The sequence below is a fragment of the Pleurodeles waltl genome, chromosome 6 (genome assembly GCF_031143425.1).
Source record: "Pleurodeles waltl isolate 20211129_DDA chromosome 6, aPleWal1.hap1.20221129, whole genome shotgun sequence".
NCBI lineage: Eukaryota > Metazoa > Chordata > Amphibia > Caudata > Salamandridae > Pleurodeles > Pleurodeles waltl.
The window spans coordinates 337,168,576-337,186,735 of NC_090445.1; the positions used below are offsets into that span (position 1 = coordinate 337,168,576).

At 45.3% G+C, this 18,160-nt stretch overlaps 1 protein-coding gene across 4 annotated transcripts in view; it reads left to right on the plus strand.

Annotated features, from left to right (window-relative positions):
- Positions 1–1,383: 1,383 nt before the first annotated feature.
- Positions 1,384–18,160, plus strand: part of ACIN1 (apoptotic chromatin condensation inducer 1) — a 729,433-nt gene continuing 712,656 nt past the window's right edge. For all 4 annotated transcript variants that reach the window (XM_069238220.1, XM_069238221.1, XM_069238222.1 and 1 more), the window contains exon 1: positions 1,384–1,580. In XM_069238220.1, coding sequence (XP_069094321.1) covers positions 1,443–1,580 — 138 coding nt within the window. In that variant the 5' untranslated portion in view covers positions 1,384–1,442. The remainder of the gene's footprint in view (positions 1,581–18,160) is intronic.

The window sequence follows — 18,160 nt, forward strand, 5'->3', positions numbered from 1 at the left end:
CTATGATACTCACTCGACACCCTGCTCCAACATATCCACTCTGCAAGACTCTATTCCCCCCACTCCACTTTACGCCACTAACTTTAAGTCATGCTGAACAGCAGCCACACTGGTCTACAACATGGCCAAAAACACAATGCTAAAGCCTCTTGCATAGGCGAGCTCTATTAGCATTGCCAATGCTTGTTTTGATCTTGCTGCTTATTCGGAACTCACAGTGATTTTCTGATTCGGATTACTTTGTATAACTTCGCATTTGCAACTTTATGGCATATATTCTGTACCACTTGGTTTTCAGATTTTTGTAATAACACCAATTAATTTTTCGCTGATCTAGACGTTAATTATTGAGTGGTCCCCGTTATTTTTCATGCTTCTTGGCCAAACTGATGTTGAAGGGGTATCTTTTTGCGTAATTTCTTAGTGGGAGAAACGTCTGGGGAAAAATTGAGGGTTTTCTGAATTTTGGGGTGTCCTGAATATTGGAAGTTCCGTTTTTTTGCCCACACAACTGTTATATCCTACTTCCAACTCGTTACTCGTTTTATAATCAGTGATATTATTCTATATTGTTATGGGCTTGTTGCTTGAGTAACCTCACAGTTTCTACACTAGATTCTCAGGACGTATCTCGATCCTATCACAAGAATAATATGCTGTACATATTTGCCCATCGTATACAATTGCGACAGAATTGATGTTGTTTTATTTTACTTGTCGTTCCCTTCTTTATATTGAAAAGAACTTTCCAATTAAGTTGCTTCTTCTTCACTTAGAAGTGAACGACTAACAGCACGAGCTCAGAGGGATACCCGCCAAAGAGCTCCAGCTGCAATTCATAATTCCATAAGACCCCTTAGATTCCAATTCACATTCCGACACTTCTGCTCATGGCTCCCAATTTAATATTCCAATTAACGCATCCTAACATTTCTAATGAAAATACAAGAAATAATTTCCATAAAGCATCAATTAACATTTACTGATAGAAATAACATATTTTTAACCTGTAAAAGGGTATCACATGTTTACATGACATTTGCTGTTTCGTTCACAAGCAGAATCTTCTGACGGCTTTGTTCACGCCTTAGGTCTTAGAAAGCCAGGGTTTTCTCTCTGCCGCCTTGCCCAGACACCTCTACGGATAAAGTAGAACACATTTCCCAAGCATAACATATCTGGGTACCGAAAAAAACACATGCCGTGAATACACATCTTCTAGACCGATGCCATAATGTACTTCAGCGGTGTATATAGTTTTGTAAAAAATAATAAACGGAACACCATCAAGCTATATGGCCCGTACGTGTAGACCGTTAAATGTAGGAAGCCTTTTTGAGCGGGGCGGAAGTTCACTGGGAAAAGAAAGCGGGGCGGAAGCTCAGGCGGAAGCAGGTGATGAGGAAGGGGGACGGAAGCCGAAAGAGATCTAGCGGGGAAAGATGGCGGAGCTGCAGGATGTTACTCTGGACGGAAAGCCGCTTCTGGCGCTGCGGGTCACTGACCTGCGGGGGGCGCTGGAGCAGCGAGGGCTAGCCCGCAGCGGCTCTAAAGGGGAGCTGGTCAAGCGGCTGCGAGGGGTGAGTGCTCCCTCCCTCGCTATACCACTGCGCAGGCGCGCAGTACAGCGCTGACTGTTTACTGCGCGAGTTGCACATGCGCCATCGTCTCGAGCGCCCTCTGCCGGCGCCCAAGGCGTGGACGATTGGTTGATTGAGGGTGCTTAGTTATTGCACAGTCCACAATTGAGGCGCGCGCAGTACATATCCAATTTAAAGAGCAAGATGGACTTTATGTAAAGAGGTAGCAGCAGGTGCACACGCCGACGCTTACTAGCGCAGACTACATTTTCCAAACTTCAGACAACCCATGTTTCTCACACGTGAAAGGTGATATACTACAGTACCACATGAACTTTACAACGCGATGTTTCAGCACTGATGATTTATCTTTTGCGATGTTGCAGGTCTGTCCTTCCCCGTACCCTCTACCTTAAGTTGTTATTTCCCTTGCATCTCTGGTCTCTAGCCTATCCCCGTTTTGTTGTCCGGTGATTCTCTACATATTTGCCATTTTCCGTATTCTCCACATAGTTGTGGCTACTCATGTCCCACATCAACAAGTCATTTCCTTTGCATCACTGGTCTTTCAAGCCGGCTCTACATATTTCAAAAGAAGCACAAGGGTCAATTCAGTTGCCTCTAGAAATTCAAAGGGAGCCGTTGAGAGAGTGAGATAACTTTTTGGCTTGGAGCTGCCTAGTTGTCATACAGATTCATCCTATTGTGTTAAGAGACTGGAGGAGGGTATTTGTGGATTTTTATTCTAGTAAGGTGTAGGGAGTTTGGTGTAGAATGTAATATTCTAGCTTTCGTGATGTGGCTGACAGGTGTATAGGTTAAATGCATGGCGTGTGAAGCCGCACACATTTTGAGGGCCTTTTCCTACTTTTACTCCTTCCTTAATTAACCTAACAAGTGGCTTTGATGTAGCTTTTGTTTGTCTTTGGGTGGGTGCAGCGTGCTTCATTAGGAACTTCCGTCCTATCGGTAAGTATTGTCGAATCAAAAGAAAAAACTGCAATGCCACCTTCAAGGATTCAGGAATTTCTATTTTTTATGGTTGGGATCTAGGTTGTGAGCCACAGCTAAACACAAATTGCAAGATGTTTGACCAATTAAAACTGATGTACGTAGTTAAGTAAAACCACTAGCGTCTGGCGTTCCGAGACACGAGAATGCTGTACCTGTCACCCAGTCTCCACAGTTTCGTGAACTGTACTGAAGCCCGACTCTGTAACATTACAAGGTATCTTTCTCAAAAGCTATAATTGTGGATTATAGAACAGCACGAGTGGCCACGTTAGAACTGTAATCAAGAGTGTAATTATTTCTCGTTGATACTGAAACAAGTGAGATGGATGAAAAAGCATGAAAAGCAACTAAACGTAAATATGGACGAATGTTATACATGCATGTTAATCAGTAAGAGTGGGTACTTTTATCTTTAGCTGAGATGACACATGATATGGATGTTCATGCGCTTGAAAAGGTCACATACTAAAGCCCGATTTGCCGTAATTGCTTTTAAAAGTAATAATTTCATTGTTGTTTTCAGGCTTTTATTTCCCTCCGTGGTGCTCTGAAACAGTATATTGTACGGGAAGGTTCGCGTCTTTAGGAAAATGTAAATAAATGCAATTATATTATTTGCACGAATTCAGAATTGTTAGGTCAAATGCTATATCAAATTAGGAACTATGGGCCATACGTATGAACACATTTTCCCATAGACATAGAATGGGTAAAAACCTTTGATACATCTGGCCCTGTATTACATCCCTTGAAAAATGAGCTAAAAGCAAGTCAAGTTTTCAGCATCACAGATGTTAAATGTACGTTTTTTAAATAGGAAATTAAACCAAGTAATTTGTGTGTTTTCAGAATCTATTCCTACGTTTAGAGTGTCCTGCAGTGTTACCTGCGTCCATAATAGATATATAATAGTTTTAGTGGGCTTTTAAGAACAACAGATTTTAATCGGAATATACTGCGATGTTGTTTATAGTCCGAAACTATACCTTGCACATGTTTTTATCCTCTATTATCTTTAGCCTTCATATGACCCTTTCTGGGCTCTGTCCATACTATGAAAACGATAACATTAAATAAACAAGTTTTATTTATCATTAGTAATAGTAGTAAACAGTATTATTATTAGCAGTAGTAGCACTATTTCTAACGTGTACTAATACCTACAATCTGCTGAGACTTTAGTTTTACTGCGGAGGACAGGGCACCAGAGCTAAAGAGAGTAAGTTAAAAGCAGAATTTGCAGATGTTTCCAAAAGATCAGGTGGTTTTCAGTGTCCCTGACGGAAAAAGGAATTCCACGTTTTTGTTGTGATGGTAAAGAACGGAACTCCTCCTAAAGGAGTATGGTGGACTCTAGGGATGGAAACAAAATTAGCCTCAGAGGGCCAATGTGATCAACTGCGTGCGGCTGGGGACCCTTTTTGTAACACGCCCAGTGACAGATGCAGTGTCTTAAAGATCGAGCATTTTGTTTAATGGGGGCCAGTGTAATAATAATACAGCTAAGGGGGAGGAGATGTGAAAACGTCTGTTTAGTCCCACAACGAGCCAGGTAGGGAGTTTAGTGTTTGGTACAGACTATGAGCAAGACACTAGGGAAGGCGAAGAAAAAAAGAGAAGCAATACTCCAATCAAGATAGAATAATGGGCTGAATAACTATTTTGAGGTAGGACGATGAAAGACGAATAAGCATTCATGCTTCTTTGCATTTAACCTACTAGTAGCCATTCCAAAGAGGATAAGGATTGAATCAACATGGTATCCATACACTTCCATTACGTGGCAGAGATGTGTTACCTCCATGGAGACGGGAATGATGGAGTGGAATTAGGTTTGACTACTCCATGGCCTCCATTATAGTTTTATCAGCATTAGGGCTAAACTAGCTACAAAAGCCTGTGTTTTACTAGTACCATCCCTCCTTCCTTCTGTGCATGGTGTTCGAGGCATGGTCTGCCTTTCCAAAAGCCTTTAATGTAGGCACTGACACATCTGTTATAAAACTACTGTTTGCATTGATAAAACCCTTGTTTCATATTTTGCTTGTTAACGTTCTATGAATTGTGCATATATCATGGATTTCCTCGTTTGTTGCTTTCCAGTTATATCTTCTTCAGGAGGTGGAAGGAACTGGGTTTCCTCTTATTTACTGTTTACTTGTTTTACGTTTGATATGTTCTTAAAATGCATTTTTAAATATTTGTGAACCTTTTTTTGTGTATTATATTATTTGTATTTATTAATTGTGTATTATTTTATTCAATTTTTACTTAAGAATTTGTTTATTCTACCATTGTATCTATTCCTATTTCAAGAGAGTTGTTGTGCTTTTGGAAACATAAACCACAGAAGGATCGGGGCTCAGTGTCCTATCTCCCAAAATAATTTTTTGCAGTTTATACACAAAAGGTTATTGTCATGCACTGATTACGGCTAGGTCAGGCTATGCCAGTGCGTGGTAACGCAAAGCAACAAAGGGTCTGTTAAATAAGTTGCATTGGTTCAGAATGCAGCAGCCAATCTCATTCTCAACATTCCTAGAAGACATTCTGTCAGAGAAGGGCTGAAGAAATTGCACTGGATTCTGAATCCACAATGAATCACGTTTAAAACATTAACATTAGCTCATAGAGCCCTACACGGAAAAGGCCTGCTATCTACAGGAAAGAGGGAGAGCACATTTATTTATTTATTTAACATGTGCAGTTAATTAAAACTATTACATGTATAATGACCCAAATAACACATATAGCATGATTCCTTGCCCTATATCCCAAGTATAAAATTCATTTGAATAGTCGTTTAAAGTGCAACTGCATAGCATAAGGCAAGTAAACACTGAAGGCATATATTGCAGGCTTAGCATTTGTTGAGATCAGTTTCTCAGTCATACAAACACCTAATCCCTTCTTGGCTCTGCTTCTTTCTTCTTGGCCAAGAAGGCATAATGCTGGAAGAGCACATGGGCCTTCCACTCGGCAGCAAAATATTGGTGCAGATCCCTCTTCATCGGAAAGCTAGAGCAGAGATAGAATGTTTTCTGTCACGGCAGCAAAGTTATGGAATGCTTTACCAGGAAGCTTGTGCGAGACCAATTCAGAAGTGGCGTTTAAGGCCAGTTTGCAAACATTCATTTTCAGGAAAAATAATTTCACGTCAAATCAGTCTCATTAGCTCAGCACCAGGACACTTCTCTGGAAACAGCTGTGTGCTCAGCAAATGGCTTCTCATTCATTCATTCATTCATTCAAGTGTTGGCTTGTTGGCACAATGGACTGTTGCAGCTAGTGAGCCTAAGTAAAGCCTATCTGCATCTTGCTGCTCATCTTTATTTACACGGACAAGGAGCCACCTATTTTCTCCTCATACTGTGCTCTTAGTCCCAATGAAACAGAGACTTTTGCCTAGACTCTTGCCTAGTTACCATTGGCTGCAGGATTCACCACTACAGCAATTCCTCACCTGTAAACTGATCTATTACAAAGACCTGTTAAAAGCGTTGTGATGCTTGTTCTGAAGAATGTTACCTAGGATCCTAATGATCTATCACGTTTCAGACAAAATTTCCTTCATCACTGTCATGATTTTTTTCTGCTATATGGCATGTAATGCTAAGTAATGCAAGCACCTGCACCTTTCCTAACATGTACTTAATGCACCTCTCATTAACAGTTTAAAACTGTATCCCCCCTTTTTCAGTCTGTCATTAGCCAAGACGCTTTAATTTTACTAAATTTGTATGTATAGCATACTCACTTACAGGGGCTTTCAGCCAGACCTCTGCATCCATTGGCCTGTTATTGTCATTCACATGTTTCTACCACTACACAGCATGGGGCAGTGTGTCAATAAACTTCACCTATTGGCAAACGTCTCTGAGTAGTCTGCCCTTTCACAAGGAGCACATCCACACGCAAACAAATTCTCCTAAATGCCCGGGGTCTACTATGCAATGTGTGCTTTTTTTAGACAAATACATCTTTTTGCTTTTAGCCATTTTTTTTTATAGATTGATGAGGGCTTGGAGGCTTCCCAAAAACAGTGCAAACATGACAAAACAAGCATTAACGAAGACAAAAGGCTGGCGCCAAACTATTTATTTTACAATGCTTGTTTCACACGTGATTCTCTCAAGTTCAGTTTAAGTACTGATTGTTTGTAGTCCTATTCTGAATAACTCACACATGGGTGCAATTATAAGTTTCCTCTCTCTCATATGGTATATTCATAGTATCATCTTCTGTTTGCTAGAGTTAATACCCACTATTGATTTTCCAAGCCATGTTTACAATTCTATGCCTTAGGCTCAAAAGCATCACTTTAAGGGCTTTGCTGGCACAGTTGCTTGCTTGACCCTTTGGATTGGTTTTCTTAATTGATATTGCATCTATTGTACACAATTCATGTCTTTAGCAAAGCATTTTGCTTACTGCGTCTGAATAAAACCTGTAATTTATAGTGGGATAATTTGCTGCATACTTTTCCACTTTTTAAATAGCATCAGTTTAACATTTTAGGTCTGGCCTAGAGACAGGTTTAGCTTTTTTGCCAACCTCATATTTTTCAAAGAAATTCATTTAAAAATGCATATAAATGTAGATACGCAGAGGAGCTTTTAGTCAGCCCCTATCATGCAGTAGTGAGTGGGCCCACTTAAGCCACAGACTATCCCCACTTTGATTGGCGGCTTATTGCTCCTGAGCACATGCACATCCACCAGAAAAGAAGTGCACTTTGTGTCTGGTCTGGCACGCCAATCACTGTAATCATTTCTTTTTTAATTTTGTTTCTTTTTATTACTTTTTGCAGTGGTTCATTGTTTCACTCTTTTTTCCAAACATAGTAACACTGCCTTTAGATTTTTACTTTTTGTATTATTTTTACACTCTTCTGTCTGTTCCATATGTTTGCAAAAATACATTTAAAAACCTGACAGGATTATCTAAGCCAGACCAATTGGCTGTACCAGTGCTTGTGGAATCCTGTTGTCAGTGGGGCTTAATAACTTTTGTTGTTTAAAGATGCATTATTTGCTAAATTATCACCTGTTCTTCAATTGCTTCTTATTACACTTCTTTTATATATAATGGTGGCTAGCAACCTTGTTGTGGCCTATCGCATTGAAACACGGAAGCCACAAATTAAGTCTCCGTGAGTATTGTATTTATTCAGTTTAGCATCACCAAAAAAAAACCACCACTGTGTCCTCTGCCTGACGCGCTCCAACTGAACTCGTTGGAACGCAACAGCAGCACCACAGCAACAGAACATAAGAACATAACAAACCTCTGGATTCTGTGTTCGTCCTGAGGAACACTGTCCAATTTTTGACCCAAGGGATTTGAAACACTGACAGAACTTATACCTGCAGAGTGCCTTAGTCGTTCCTCTCATACATATGTATATAGCATCTGTCGGTTCTCAGTTGCTAATATTGGGACTTTCCACTCCTCCTCATCATATTTTGCTCACAATCCACTTTGTCACTGACAGCTATGATATTTACATTGACTGTCTTTTGCTACTAGATGGGTATTTCTAGTTTATGTAATTCACTTTTGAATGATGAAATAAAGCTGACATTGAACTCAGTACTTTGATCCTGAGCAGGCCTCGCTTCTAAATGATTATAATTAAAGGCACCTATAATAGTAAATCAAATCAAATCATTAACATTTATAAAGCGCGCTACTCACCCGTGCGGGTCTCAAGGCGCTAGGGGGAAGGGGGTTACTGCTGCTCGAAGAGCCAGGTCTTGAGGAGTCCCCGGAATGCGGAGTGGTCCTGGTTGGTCCTGAGGCTGGTGGGGAGGGTGTTCCAGGTCTTCGCTGCCAGGTAGGAGAAAGACCTCCCACCCGCCGTGGAGCGGCGGATGCGAGGGACGGCAGCGAGCGCGAGGCCGGTGGAACGGAGGAGACGGGTGGGGGCGTAGAAGCTGAGGCGTCGGTTGAGGTATTCAGGTCCCTTGTCGTGGAGGGCTTTATGTGCGTGGGTGAGAAGTCGGAAGGTGATCCTTTTGCTGACTGGGAGCCAATGCAGGTGTCTCAGGTGTGCGGAGATGTGGCTGTTGCGGGGTACGTCGAGGATGAGGCGGGCGGAGGCGTTTTGAATACGTTGCAGACGTTTTTGGAGTTTTGCGGTGGTCCCAGCATAAAGGGTGTTGCCGTAGTCCAGGCGGCTAGTGACTAGGGCGTGGGTCACGGTTTTTCTGGTGTCGGTGGGGATCCAGCGGAAGATCTTGCGGAGCATGCGGAGGGTGAGGAAGCAGGAGGAGGACACGGCGTTGACTTGTTTGGTCATGGTGAGCAGAGGGTCCAAGATGAAGCCGAGGTTGCGGGCGTGGTCTGAGGGGGTTGGTGCGGTGCCAAGGGCCGTGGGCCGCCAGGAGACGTCCCATGCGGTCGGGGTGTTGCCGAGGATGAGGACTTCCGTTTTGTCTGAGTTCAGTTTTAGACGGCTGAGCCTCATCCAATCTGCGACGTCCTTCATGCCATCTTGTAGGTTGGTCTTAGCGCTGGCGGGGTCCTTGGTGAGGGAAAGTATAAGTTGAGTGTCGTTGGCGTAGGAGGTGATGATGATGATGTGCTTGCGTACGATGTCGGCGAGGGGGCTCATGTAGACATTGAAGAGTGTCGGGCTGAGCGAGGAGCCTTGAGGGACGCCGCAGATGATCTCAGTGGGGTCTGAGCGAAAAGGTGGGAGGTAGACTCTTTGAGAGCGGTTGGAGAGGAAGGAGGCGATCCAGTCCAGGGCCTGGCCTTGGATCCCGGTGGAGCGGAGGCGGGTTATTAGGGTGCGGTGACAGACGGTGTCGAAGGCAGCCAAGAGGTCGAGGAGGATGAGGGCGACTGTTTCACCGTTGTCCATCAGGGTTCTGATGTCGTCTGTGACTGAGATGAGGGCGGTTTCAGTGCTGTGGTTGGTTCAGAATCCGGATTGTGAAGGGTCGAGAAGGTTGTTGTCTTCCAGGAAGTTGGTAAGCTGTTTGTTGAGCGAGATGGGGCGGAAGTTCTTCAGGTCGCTTGGGTCAGCCGTAGGTTTCTTTAGTAGGGCGTTGACTTCGGCGTGTTTCCAGCTTTCGGGGAAGGTAGCAGATGAAAAAGAGGAGTTGATGATGGTCTGGAGGTGCGGGGCGATGATGTCGTCGGCTTTATTGAAGATGAAGTGAGGGCAGGGGTCCGAGGGGGCGCCGGAGTGGATAGAGTTCATGGTGGTTTTGGTCTCTTCAGTGTTGATGTGGGTCCAGGCGTTGAGGGTGATGGCAGGGGGTGTGGGTTCGGTGTTGCTTGGCTGGGTCTGGTGTCCGAAGCTGTCGTGGAGGTCGGTGATCTTGCGATGGAAGAAGGTGGCGAGGGAGTTGCACAGGTCTTGTGAGGCCGTGATGGCGTTGGGGTTGGAGAACTCTTTAACAATGCTGAAGAGTTCTCTGCTGTTGTGGCTGTTTTTGTCCAGTCTGTCGGTGAAGAAATTCCTTTTGGCTGCGCGGATCAGGTGGTGGTGTTCGCGGGTCGCGTTCTTGAGGGCGGTCATGTTGTCAACGGTGTGGTCCTTGCGCCAGGCTTTCTCGAGGGCGCGACAGGTTTTCTTCGATTCCTTAAGGGTGTCAGAGAACCAGAGAGGTTTTTTGGTGTTGCCCTGTCTATGCGTGCGTCTGAGGGAAGCAAGGTTGTCTGCGCAGTTGGTGATCCAGTTCGTGAGGCTGAGGGCTGCGTCGTTGGGTTCGTCGGTGGTGAGGGTAGGTTGGTTGACGGTGAGTGCGGAGAAGAGCTGTTCTTCGGGGATTTTGTTCCACTGTCGACGAGGGATGGGTTGAGTGCGGAGGTGGCGGGTCTCGCATCGGAATGTGAAGTGGACACAGCTGTGATCGGTCCAGTGTAGAGCGGAGGCGTGGCTGAAGGAGACATGTTTGCTGGCGGAGAAGATGGGGTCAAGCGTGTGTCCGGCGATGTGGGTGGGGGTGTTCACCAGTTGCTTGAGGCCGAGGTTGGCGAGGTTGTCGAGCAGGGCAGTGGTGTTGGGGTCGTTGTTGTGTTCCTGGTGGATGTTGAGGTCGCCTAGGAGGATGTAGTCCGGCGAGGCGAGGGCGTGCGGGGAGACGAAGTCGGTGATGGAGTCGCTGAAAGGGGCGCGCGGTCCGGGGGGACAGTAGATGAGGGATCCTCTGAGGGTGGTCCTGGGGTCGGTGCGAATCTGGAAATGCAGGTGTTCTGCGGCGAGGGGGGTGTCTTCGGTGGAGGTGGTGACGCTGATGGAGTCTTTGAAGACGATGGTGATTCCTCCTCCTACTTGGTTAGTGCGGTCTTTCCTGGAAATCTTGTAGCCTTCGGGGATGGCTATGGCGATGTCTGGGGCCGAAGAGGCGTTCATCCAGGTCTCCGTGATGAAGGCGACGTCCGGTGCTGTGGAGTCCAGGAGGTCCCAGAGTTCAACGGCATGCTTGTGGACGGATCGAGCGTTGACCAGGATGCATTTGAGGTGGTTGATGGCGCGTGGGCTGGTGGTCATGGTAGTTGCGTGGTGGAAGATACGTTTGCAGGAGTGGCAGGCGAAAGGTCCATGGGTATGTTTTAGGTTAGCTTGGAAGCAGGTGTTGGAGCGACCTGGGTTGAGGGCGTGGAGGGTGGTGGGGTAGTAGCGGAGCAGAGGGGTTTGGGAGTGCTGAAGACCAGGGGTCGTGGCGCTGGGCATGGGCCAGGCGCGGACGGGCGCAGACGGGCTTGCCTCTGGAGCGCCCACTGCGCGCGCCCGCTGCGCAGTCACGCAGCGGCCCCCATAAGTGGGAGGAGGGGGGGGAGGGGTCAGCTGGGGGCGAATGGGAGCTGGGGGGCGGCGGCGTGCAGGAGGTGGCGGCGGGAAAGCGGAGGGAGGGGGGACAGGTAGAGGGGAGAAGAGCTGGGGGAGGGGGGGTTAAGGGGGGTGAGTTTTAGGAAGTTTAGGAGTTTAGGGAGAGAGATAGGAGTAAGGTTGGGAAGATAGGGGAGGGGGGGTTGTAGAGGTGGGTGAGGGTGAGAGGTAGAGTGAAAGGATAGGAAGATAGGGGTGGTAACAGAGGGGGTAGCGAGTGGGGGGGAAGATAGAGAGATAGGTAGATAGGAGGAGGTGGTGAGTGAGGGAGATAGAGAGATAGGTAGATAGAGATGGGGGTAGATAGGGGTGATAGAGAGGGGGAGAGACGAGTCCGGAGCGGGAAGAACCAGGGAGTAGGTAGCAGTTAGCTCTGTTGGGAAACAGAGCTAACAGAGGAAGAGGAGCGGGGAGCAGGAGGGAAGGAAGAGAACAGGAGGAACAGAAGACAGAAGAAGAACAGAAGACAGAAGAGCCGAAGAACAGAAGACAGAAGACCACAGAAGAAGAGGAGCCGAAGAACAGAAGACAGAAGACCACAGAAGAAGAGGAGCCGAATACACAGAAGACAGAAGGCCACAGAAGAAGCTACAGAAGAAGAGGAGCGCAGAGGACAGAAAAGTACAGATGAAGGGGAAGAAGAGGAGCGCAGAAGACAGAAGAATACAGATGAAGGTGAAGAAGAAGAGGGGCGGCGAGCAGCAGAGGAAGGAGCCAAGAAGAGGGACAGAGAAGAAGAGGCACACGCGGGTCACGGTGCAAAGGAGAGAGAGAGAAGCACACAGATGAAGAGAGAAGACGGGGAGCAGGAGGGAAAGAAGAGTAAAGAAGAAGACTACAGAAGGAGAGCGCAGAGGAAGAACAGAGAAGAAGAAAAGAAGCAGGAGAGAGGGTGAGTAGCGCGGGGCAGGGCGAGGGGCTGGGAGGTGGGGGGGTACTTCCTGCGAGGTAGCTGGGCTTGCTGGGAGGTCTCAGGAACCTGGGCTGGAGGAGCTGCAGCGGCAGGGGGAAGCGACCTACCCTTGGGTCAAGGGTCGCTACTACTGTCACGCAGCGGCCGCCATAAGAGGGAGGAGGGGGGGGTCAGCTGGGGGCGAATGGGAGCTGGAGGGCGGGGGCGTGCAGGAGGTGGCGGCGGGAAAGCGGAGGGAGGGGGGGACAGGTAGAGGGGAGAAGAGCTGGGGGAGGGGGGGTTAACGGTGGTGGGGGGTGAGTTTTAGGAAGTTTAGGAGTTTAGGGAGAGAGATAGGAGTAAGGTTGGGAAGATAGGGGAGGGGGGTTGTAGAGGTGGGTGAGGGTGAGAGGTAGAGTGAAAGGATAGGAAGATAGGGGTGGTAACAGAGGGGGGGAAAGATAGAGAGATAGGTAGATAGGAGGAGGTGGTGAGTGAGGGAGACAGAGAGAGAGATAGGTAGATAGAGATGGGGGTAGATAGGGGTGATAGAGAGGGGGAGAGACGAGTCAGGAGCGGGAAGAACCAGGGAGTAGGTAGCAGTTAGCTCTGTTGGGAAACAGAGCTAACAGAGGAAGAGGAGCGGGGAGCAGGAGGGAAGGAAGAGAACAGGAGGAACAGAAGACGGAAGAACAGAAGACAGAAGACCACAGAAGAAGAACAGAAGACAGAAGAGCCGAAGAACAGAAGACAGAAGACCACAGAAGAAGAGGAGCCGAATACACAGAAGACAGAAGGCCACAGAAGAAGCTACAGAAGAAGAGGAGCGCAGAGGACAGAAAAGTACAGATGAAGGTGAAGAAGAGGAGCGCAGAAGACAGAAGAATACAGATGAAGGTGAAGAAGAGGAGCGCAGAAGACAGAAGAATACAGATGAAGGTGAGGAAGAGGAGCACAGAGGACAGAAGAATACAGATGAAGGTGAAGAAGAAGAGGGGCGGCGAGCAGCAGAGGAAGGAGCCAAGAAGAGGGACAGAGAAGAAGAGGCACACGCGGGTCGCGGTGCAAAGGAGAGAGAGAGAAATAAACAGATGAAGAGTGAAGACGTGGAGCAGGAGGGAAAGAAGAGTACAGAAGAAGACTACAGAAGGAGAGCGCAGAGGAAGAACAGAGAAGAAGAAAAGAAGCAGGAGAGAGGGTGAGTAGCGCGGGGCAGGGCGAGGGGCTGGGAGGTGGGGGGGGTACTTACTGCGAGGTAGCTGGGCTTGCTGGGAGGTCTCAGGAACCTGGGCTGGAGGAGCTGCAGCGGCAGGGGGAGCGACCTACCCTTGGCATAGTATGCATACACAACAACTTTTCGTACTGACACATTCAAAAACAGTCTCTGATATTTATCTTTGGAGCTTAGTGTCTAATTTGTGCCCCATATATGAAAATTGATTTTCCAGCATGCAAGTACATCTGAAAGATGCGTTTGCATCTGTGGATCAAAGGACACTTTAATCACCCTATTAAGATCATATTGCAAGCTTGTTCTGACATAGAACAGGATCGTAAATTAAGGTTAAAGTCACTACCTATGCTCCTTCAGGGTGTGCGAGTTCACCATTCCTTTTAAAAGCGATCAAGTTCTCTTTTGAAGCACGCAGGTACGTCTAAAATGCACAAAGAGAGACTTGCCGAGTGATCATTTAAAATGAGCAGCATGAAATATTCTCTAGATACAAAGTACCACTCACGCTTTCTGAAAGGTCTCCAAGAAGTGTTGAGTTACTCAGGGACATTTCAGAGCAGAAGCAGACTTTGAACATGCCGCCCGCTCCCTAATTTATCTTAATGGAGAGGTATTTTGTGGAAATAATTAAGTAGTTAACACCAACTGCCCCGCTCTGCTGCAGACAAGCACAGCATAACCATGCACCATCCCCAGGACTGAAATGGGAACTTTGCTTCCATCACATAGTTTTGTTACCTAGGGTCTATGTACGAGCTCCTCCTTTAGGTTTGTTTTCTGAATTTGAGACTGCGTACATGCCAAAAAATGAAGGTTCCCGCACTGATGGCTTTTTAAGACATGGACTTTTGCGCGTTACCCAGGAATGGCTGGGTGTGAGTGCTCTCTAGTCCCCACTGTGACATAACTATCAATTGTGCAACAGTGGCACCGGGTCCAAGGGTATACAGTTCCCTTAAATTCCTTGTATGTTGCCTAAGGTTTAAACTAGGGAAGAGTGGCATTTTACATATTTTGCTAGAGGTAGAAAAGTATGTGGGTCATTAAGCTGTGAATTTATCTCTTACTCTAGAATTAGTCAGGTTTTGTCCTGCGTATTCCAACGTGCTTCATCTGTATATTTACGCCACATTATAGCAATGAGCGATTCCAGATCTTCGATTAATTTGTATACCCTGTTAGAATGTACATGTTTATATTTATTTTCAAACTGCTGGTAGGAAGTTAAATGCTTTGGATATTAGATTGTTCTTATACCTTTCATTTGCGAGAGTGGCACTGTATTTAAAAAATGTATGTTGTTCATTGGTAGGTTTTCCTCTGCTGCACCTTGAAAAATATTGTGTTGTAAAGATAGTGTGTTTTAGACAAGGGAGTTTAAGTTCAGTGAGTGATTCCTTACACACCAGAAATTCACAGCACTTATAAGTGGCGAAATGCAGTCCGTATGAGGCACTATATTAATCAAGATTTAATTAATTCAACTCCTGAGTCTGACATGCCCTTTTCTCATCAAGCACTCCTCTCACAGGGCACATGTTACTTCTTGCCCAGTGTACCAGACAGAAATTGTTATCTAAATGTGTGCCTTATGTTTTAGCAGCTAAGTGCTCTGTACAATTATGCCTTCTGCAAAGTTGAAAAAGAAGTGTCATCATGTTATTTACATTTTCTGCCATGAGCGGTGGTGTTGCTAAGCAATGTTTCTTTGAGGTAAAAACACACAAAACATAATTTCAGCCGAGGGGCTACAAGAGAAAGAATATTTCCCCCTGTCCATTTTATCAGATGTCTCGTATTTGAAAGTAGCTGTATACCACCAGCTCTGCACCCAAAGCTGTACATTTTTAACAACACATCCAAAATGTCTTTGCTACGAAAAGAGCCGAGCTTGGCTGATAGTTATTGTAGCACAGTGGACTGAGGTGTATACTACAGGGGTCTGTGTTTGATCCTCTGGTCATAGGTTTGAATCCTGGCAGGACCGCTCATTCATTCGTCCTCCAGGGATCCAGTGCATGGACTCCACTGCACCCCAATTACTGCTGTTATTTAACTTCTAAACTAGTTGGATTGAGGCACATTTTTCTTGCTTCTGTTTAGGCCTGTGGCAGACTCACTACCTCATTGAGTACCAGTGTAGTGCTAGGGTAGTGTCTGCTGGCTACAGGGTGTCTCAAACTGACATTATTACAACAGGCTAACATGGTTTCTAACATATAGGTGCAGACCAGCTTTTAGTGCAAGATACGTCCCACTGGTTCTTATTTAATAATGTACTTAGTCAGAAACCAACATTCTCCATCACTGAGCCTTTTGCTAATGTGCAAAGGTTGCTGCTTCTGTAATATTAGGGTTTTCTAATAGGTACTTGTTTATTCTGTCTGTGCGGGTGGAACTTCAGGCTGCATTAAATTAGCTGGTGTGCTGTAAATACACCAAGGGTATCTATAGCTCTTTTGCCACTTTACTTTTTGATTTCATTACTAAGCACATTAACTGCAACTAAAGAAAATCAAGGTGTGAAGACTGGAAACAGGCTAACATGGGCAGTGCTGCACATGTTTAATGTCATTTAAAGATGTTAGCAGGGTCTGTTATGGAAAACATAACACAAGCATACTAGTAAAAGTCAGTGTTGTGGTGTGCATAAACCTCCTGTTCTCCAAGGTGAGGCCTGCATAGCTCATCCCCTGCTGTCCCAAATCAATTCAACATAGCTCCTCTCCTCTGGTCCATTGTCAGGCATGGCTAGCTCATCTTGTGCTATCCAATGTCAGCCATGACTGGCTCATCTCCTGTGGTTCATGTTGGGCATGGATAGCTCATTTTGTGCCGTCCAATGTCAGCCATGGCTGGCTCATCTTATGCTGTTCAATATCAGACATGGCTAGATGTCCACTGTCAGTTTATCTATTGCTGTCCTATGTCAGGCATGGCTAGCTCATCTCTTACTGTCCAGTGTCAGTCACTGTAACCTAATCTGTTGTTGTCCAAAGTCAAACATAGCTAGCTCATCCAATCCGTTTTTCACTTTGCATTCTAGCACTGGTAGTATTGTTTTTATATTGTGATGGAAATAATACAAGTTATGCTATGACATATAAAAAGCATGACTGGAACAACTACTCATGTCTGACATGGGGACATTTGAGAGCTTTGTTCAATGTTCTCTCACACTATTCAAAGTAAATTTACTTAGTAGAACAAACATTTGAGTTCTGTTAGTTTTACTTATTACTGTACCTGTTGAGGAGTAAAAGTCATGGGGTGATGGTATGATCATTTGAGTGTGAAATACAAAAATATTAGAAGGTCTGACTTAAATGTAATTATTACATGCTGCTAAGGGTGAGTCCAAATGCACCTTTTACATTTAGTTTGAAGTGGCAAAATCTCCTGACTTCGGTAGCTTGTGCACTGCAATCACTTGCATACTGAGTTGTTACATGACTTTGGTGTATGCAGCTTTGGCTGCAGTGCACAGAGACCGTTTACCACTGCACACGAAAGAAAAAAGAATTCGAGGGAACATTGGCAGTAGTAATATTCAATAAAAGTTGCTTGTGATGTCAGAGTGGCACTGCAAAGGTGTACAATAGTTGTTTCATTCCAAGATGACTGCCTTGTTTAGATTCAACACAACAGTCATCTTGGAACAGTGCAACAATGATGCACTTTATGTGTTAACTTTCCAAGATGATCATCATGTTTGTGTTTGTGGCAGCCATCTTGGAATGGTTTTGTACATACTGTATCATTGTTTTTTTTACTACTATAGCAAGCAGTGGCAAACCCAACAGGTCTCCAATTACATTCATGCACGGGCATGATCAAATGCACACACTTGTGTTCACCTCTGTTAGCACGTATAAACCAGGCCTGCTGGCTTTGCAGCTGCTTGTGACTATTGTTTCAGCACATACTGCATTTCCAAAGTAAAAGCAAAATATTCTATCAACCAAGTTGTTTACCTGCTCTCATGTGAGTGTTCCTCTGCTGCACAAGCACATATCACCACGAGTGAACTGCCATGCATTCACCAACTAAAGTAATTTGTCAATTTTTGACATATGTCTCCAAGCTGTAATATAGCAGGGTGTGCCAGCAACTGTCCTCCTTGTGCCTGGTTTGTAAACATTGAAAGAATGGCTGAACTTTACCAGCAACAAAATGTTTTTTCTATCATAATCTCTAAAACAGCTCTTTTAACATCTTTGGCTATAAAGACCTCCGTAACTACAACTACATAGCACAACATTGCTTGTCAACAATCGAAGTATAAGCAGTGTAATATAATAGAAATCAATCTTCATTACAAAAAATAGAAATTGCCTGTTAAATGAACATTAAAGTTGCAATACAAAGCCTAACACACACAAAAGGAAATTGGCCAGTTGTGGTTAGCAACACAAGCATTACCTGGCCCGTGCACTGCCTAACGTCTTGTACATGAGGTCACAAATTACATCAACAACATTTTCAGAAACATCATTACACTTCAACTGTGACAAATGCACTGTAGGTGCAAAGTCTTCCCTACCACTAGAGTTAAATTGTACAAGATTTTAGACCTGAAGCTGAAGAAAAAACAC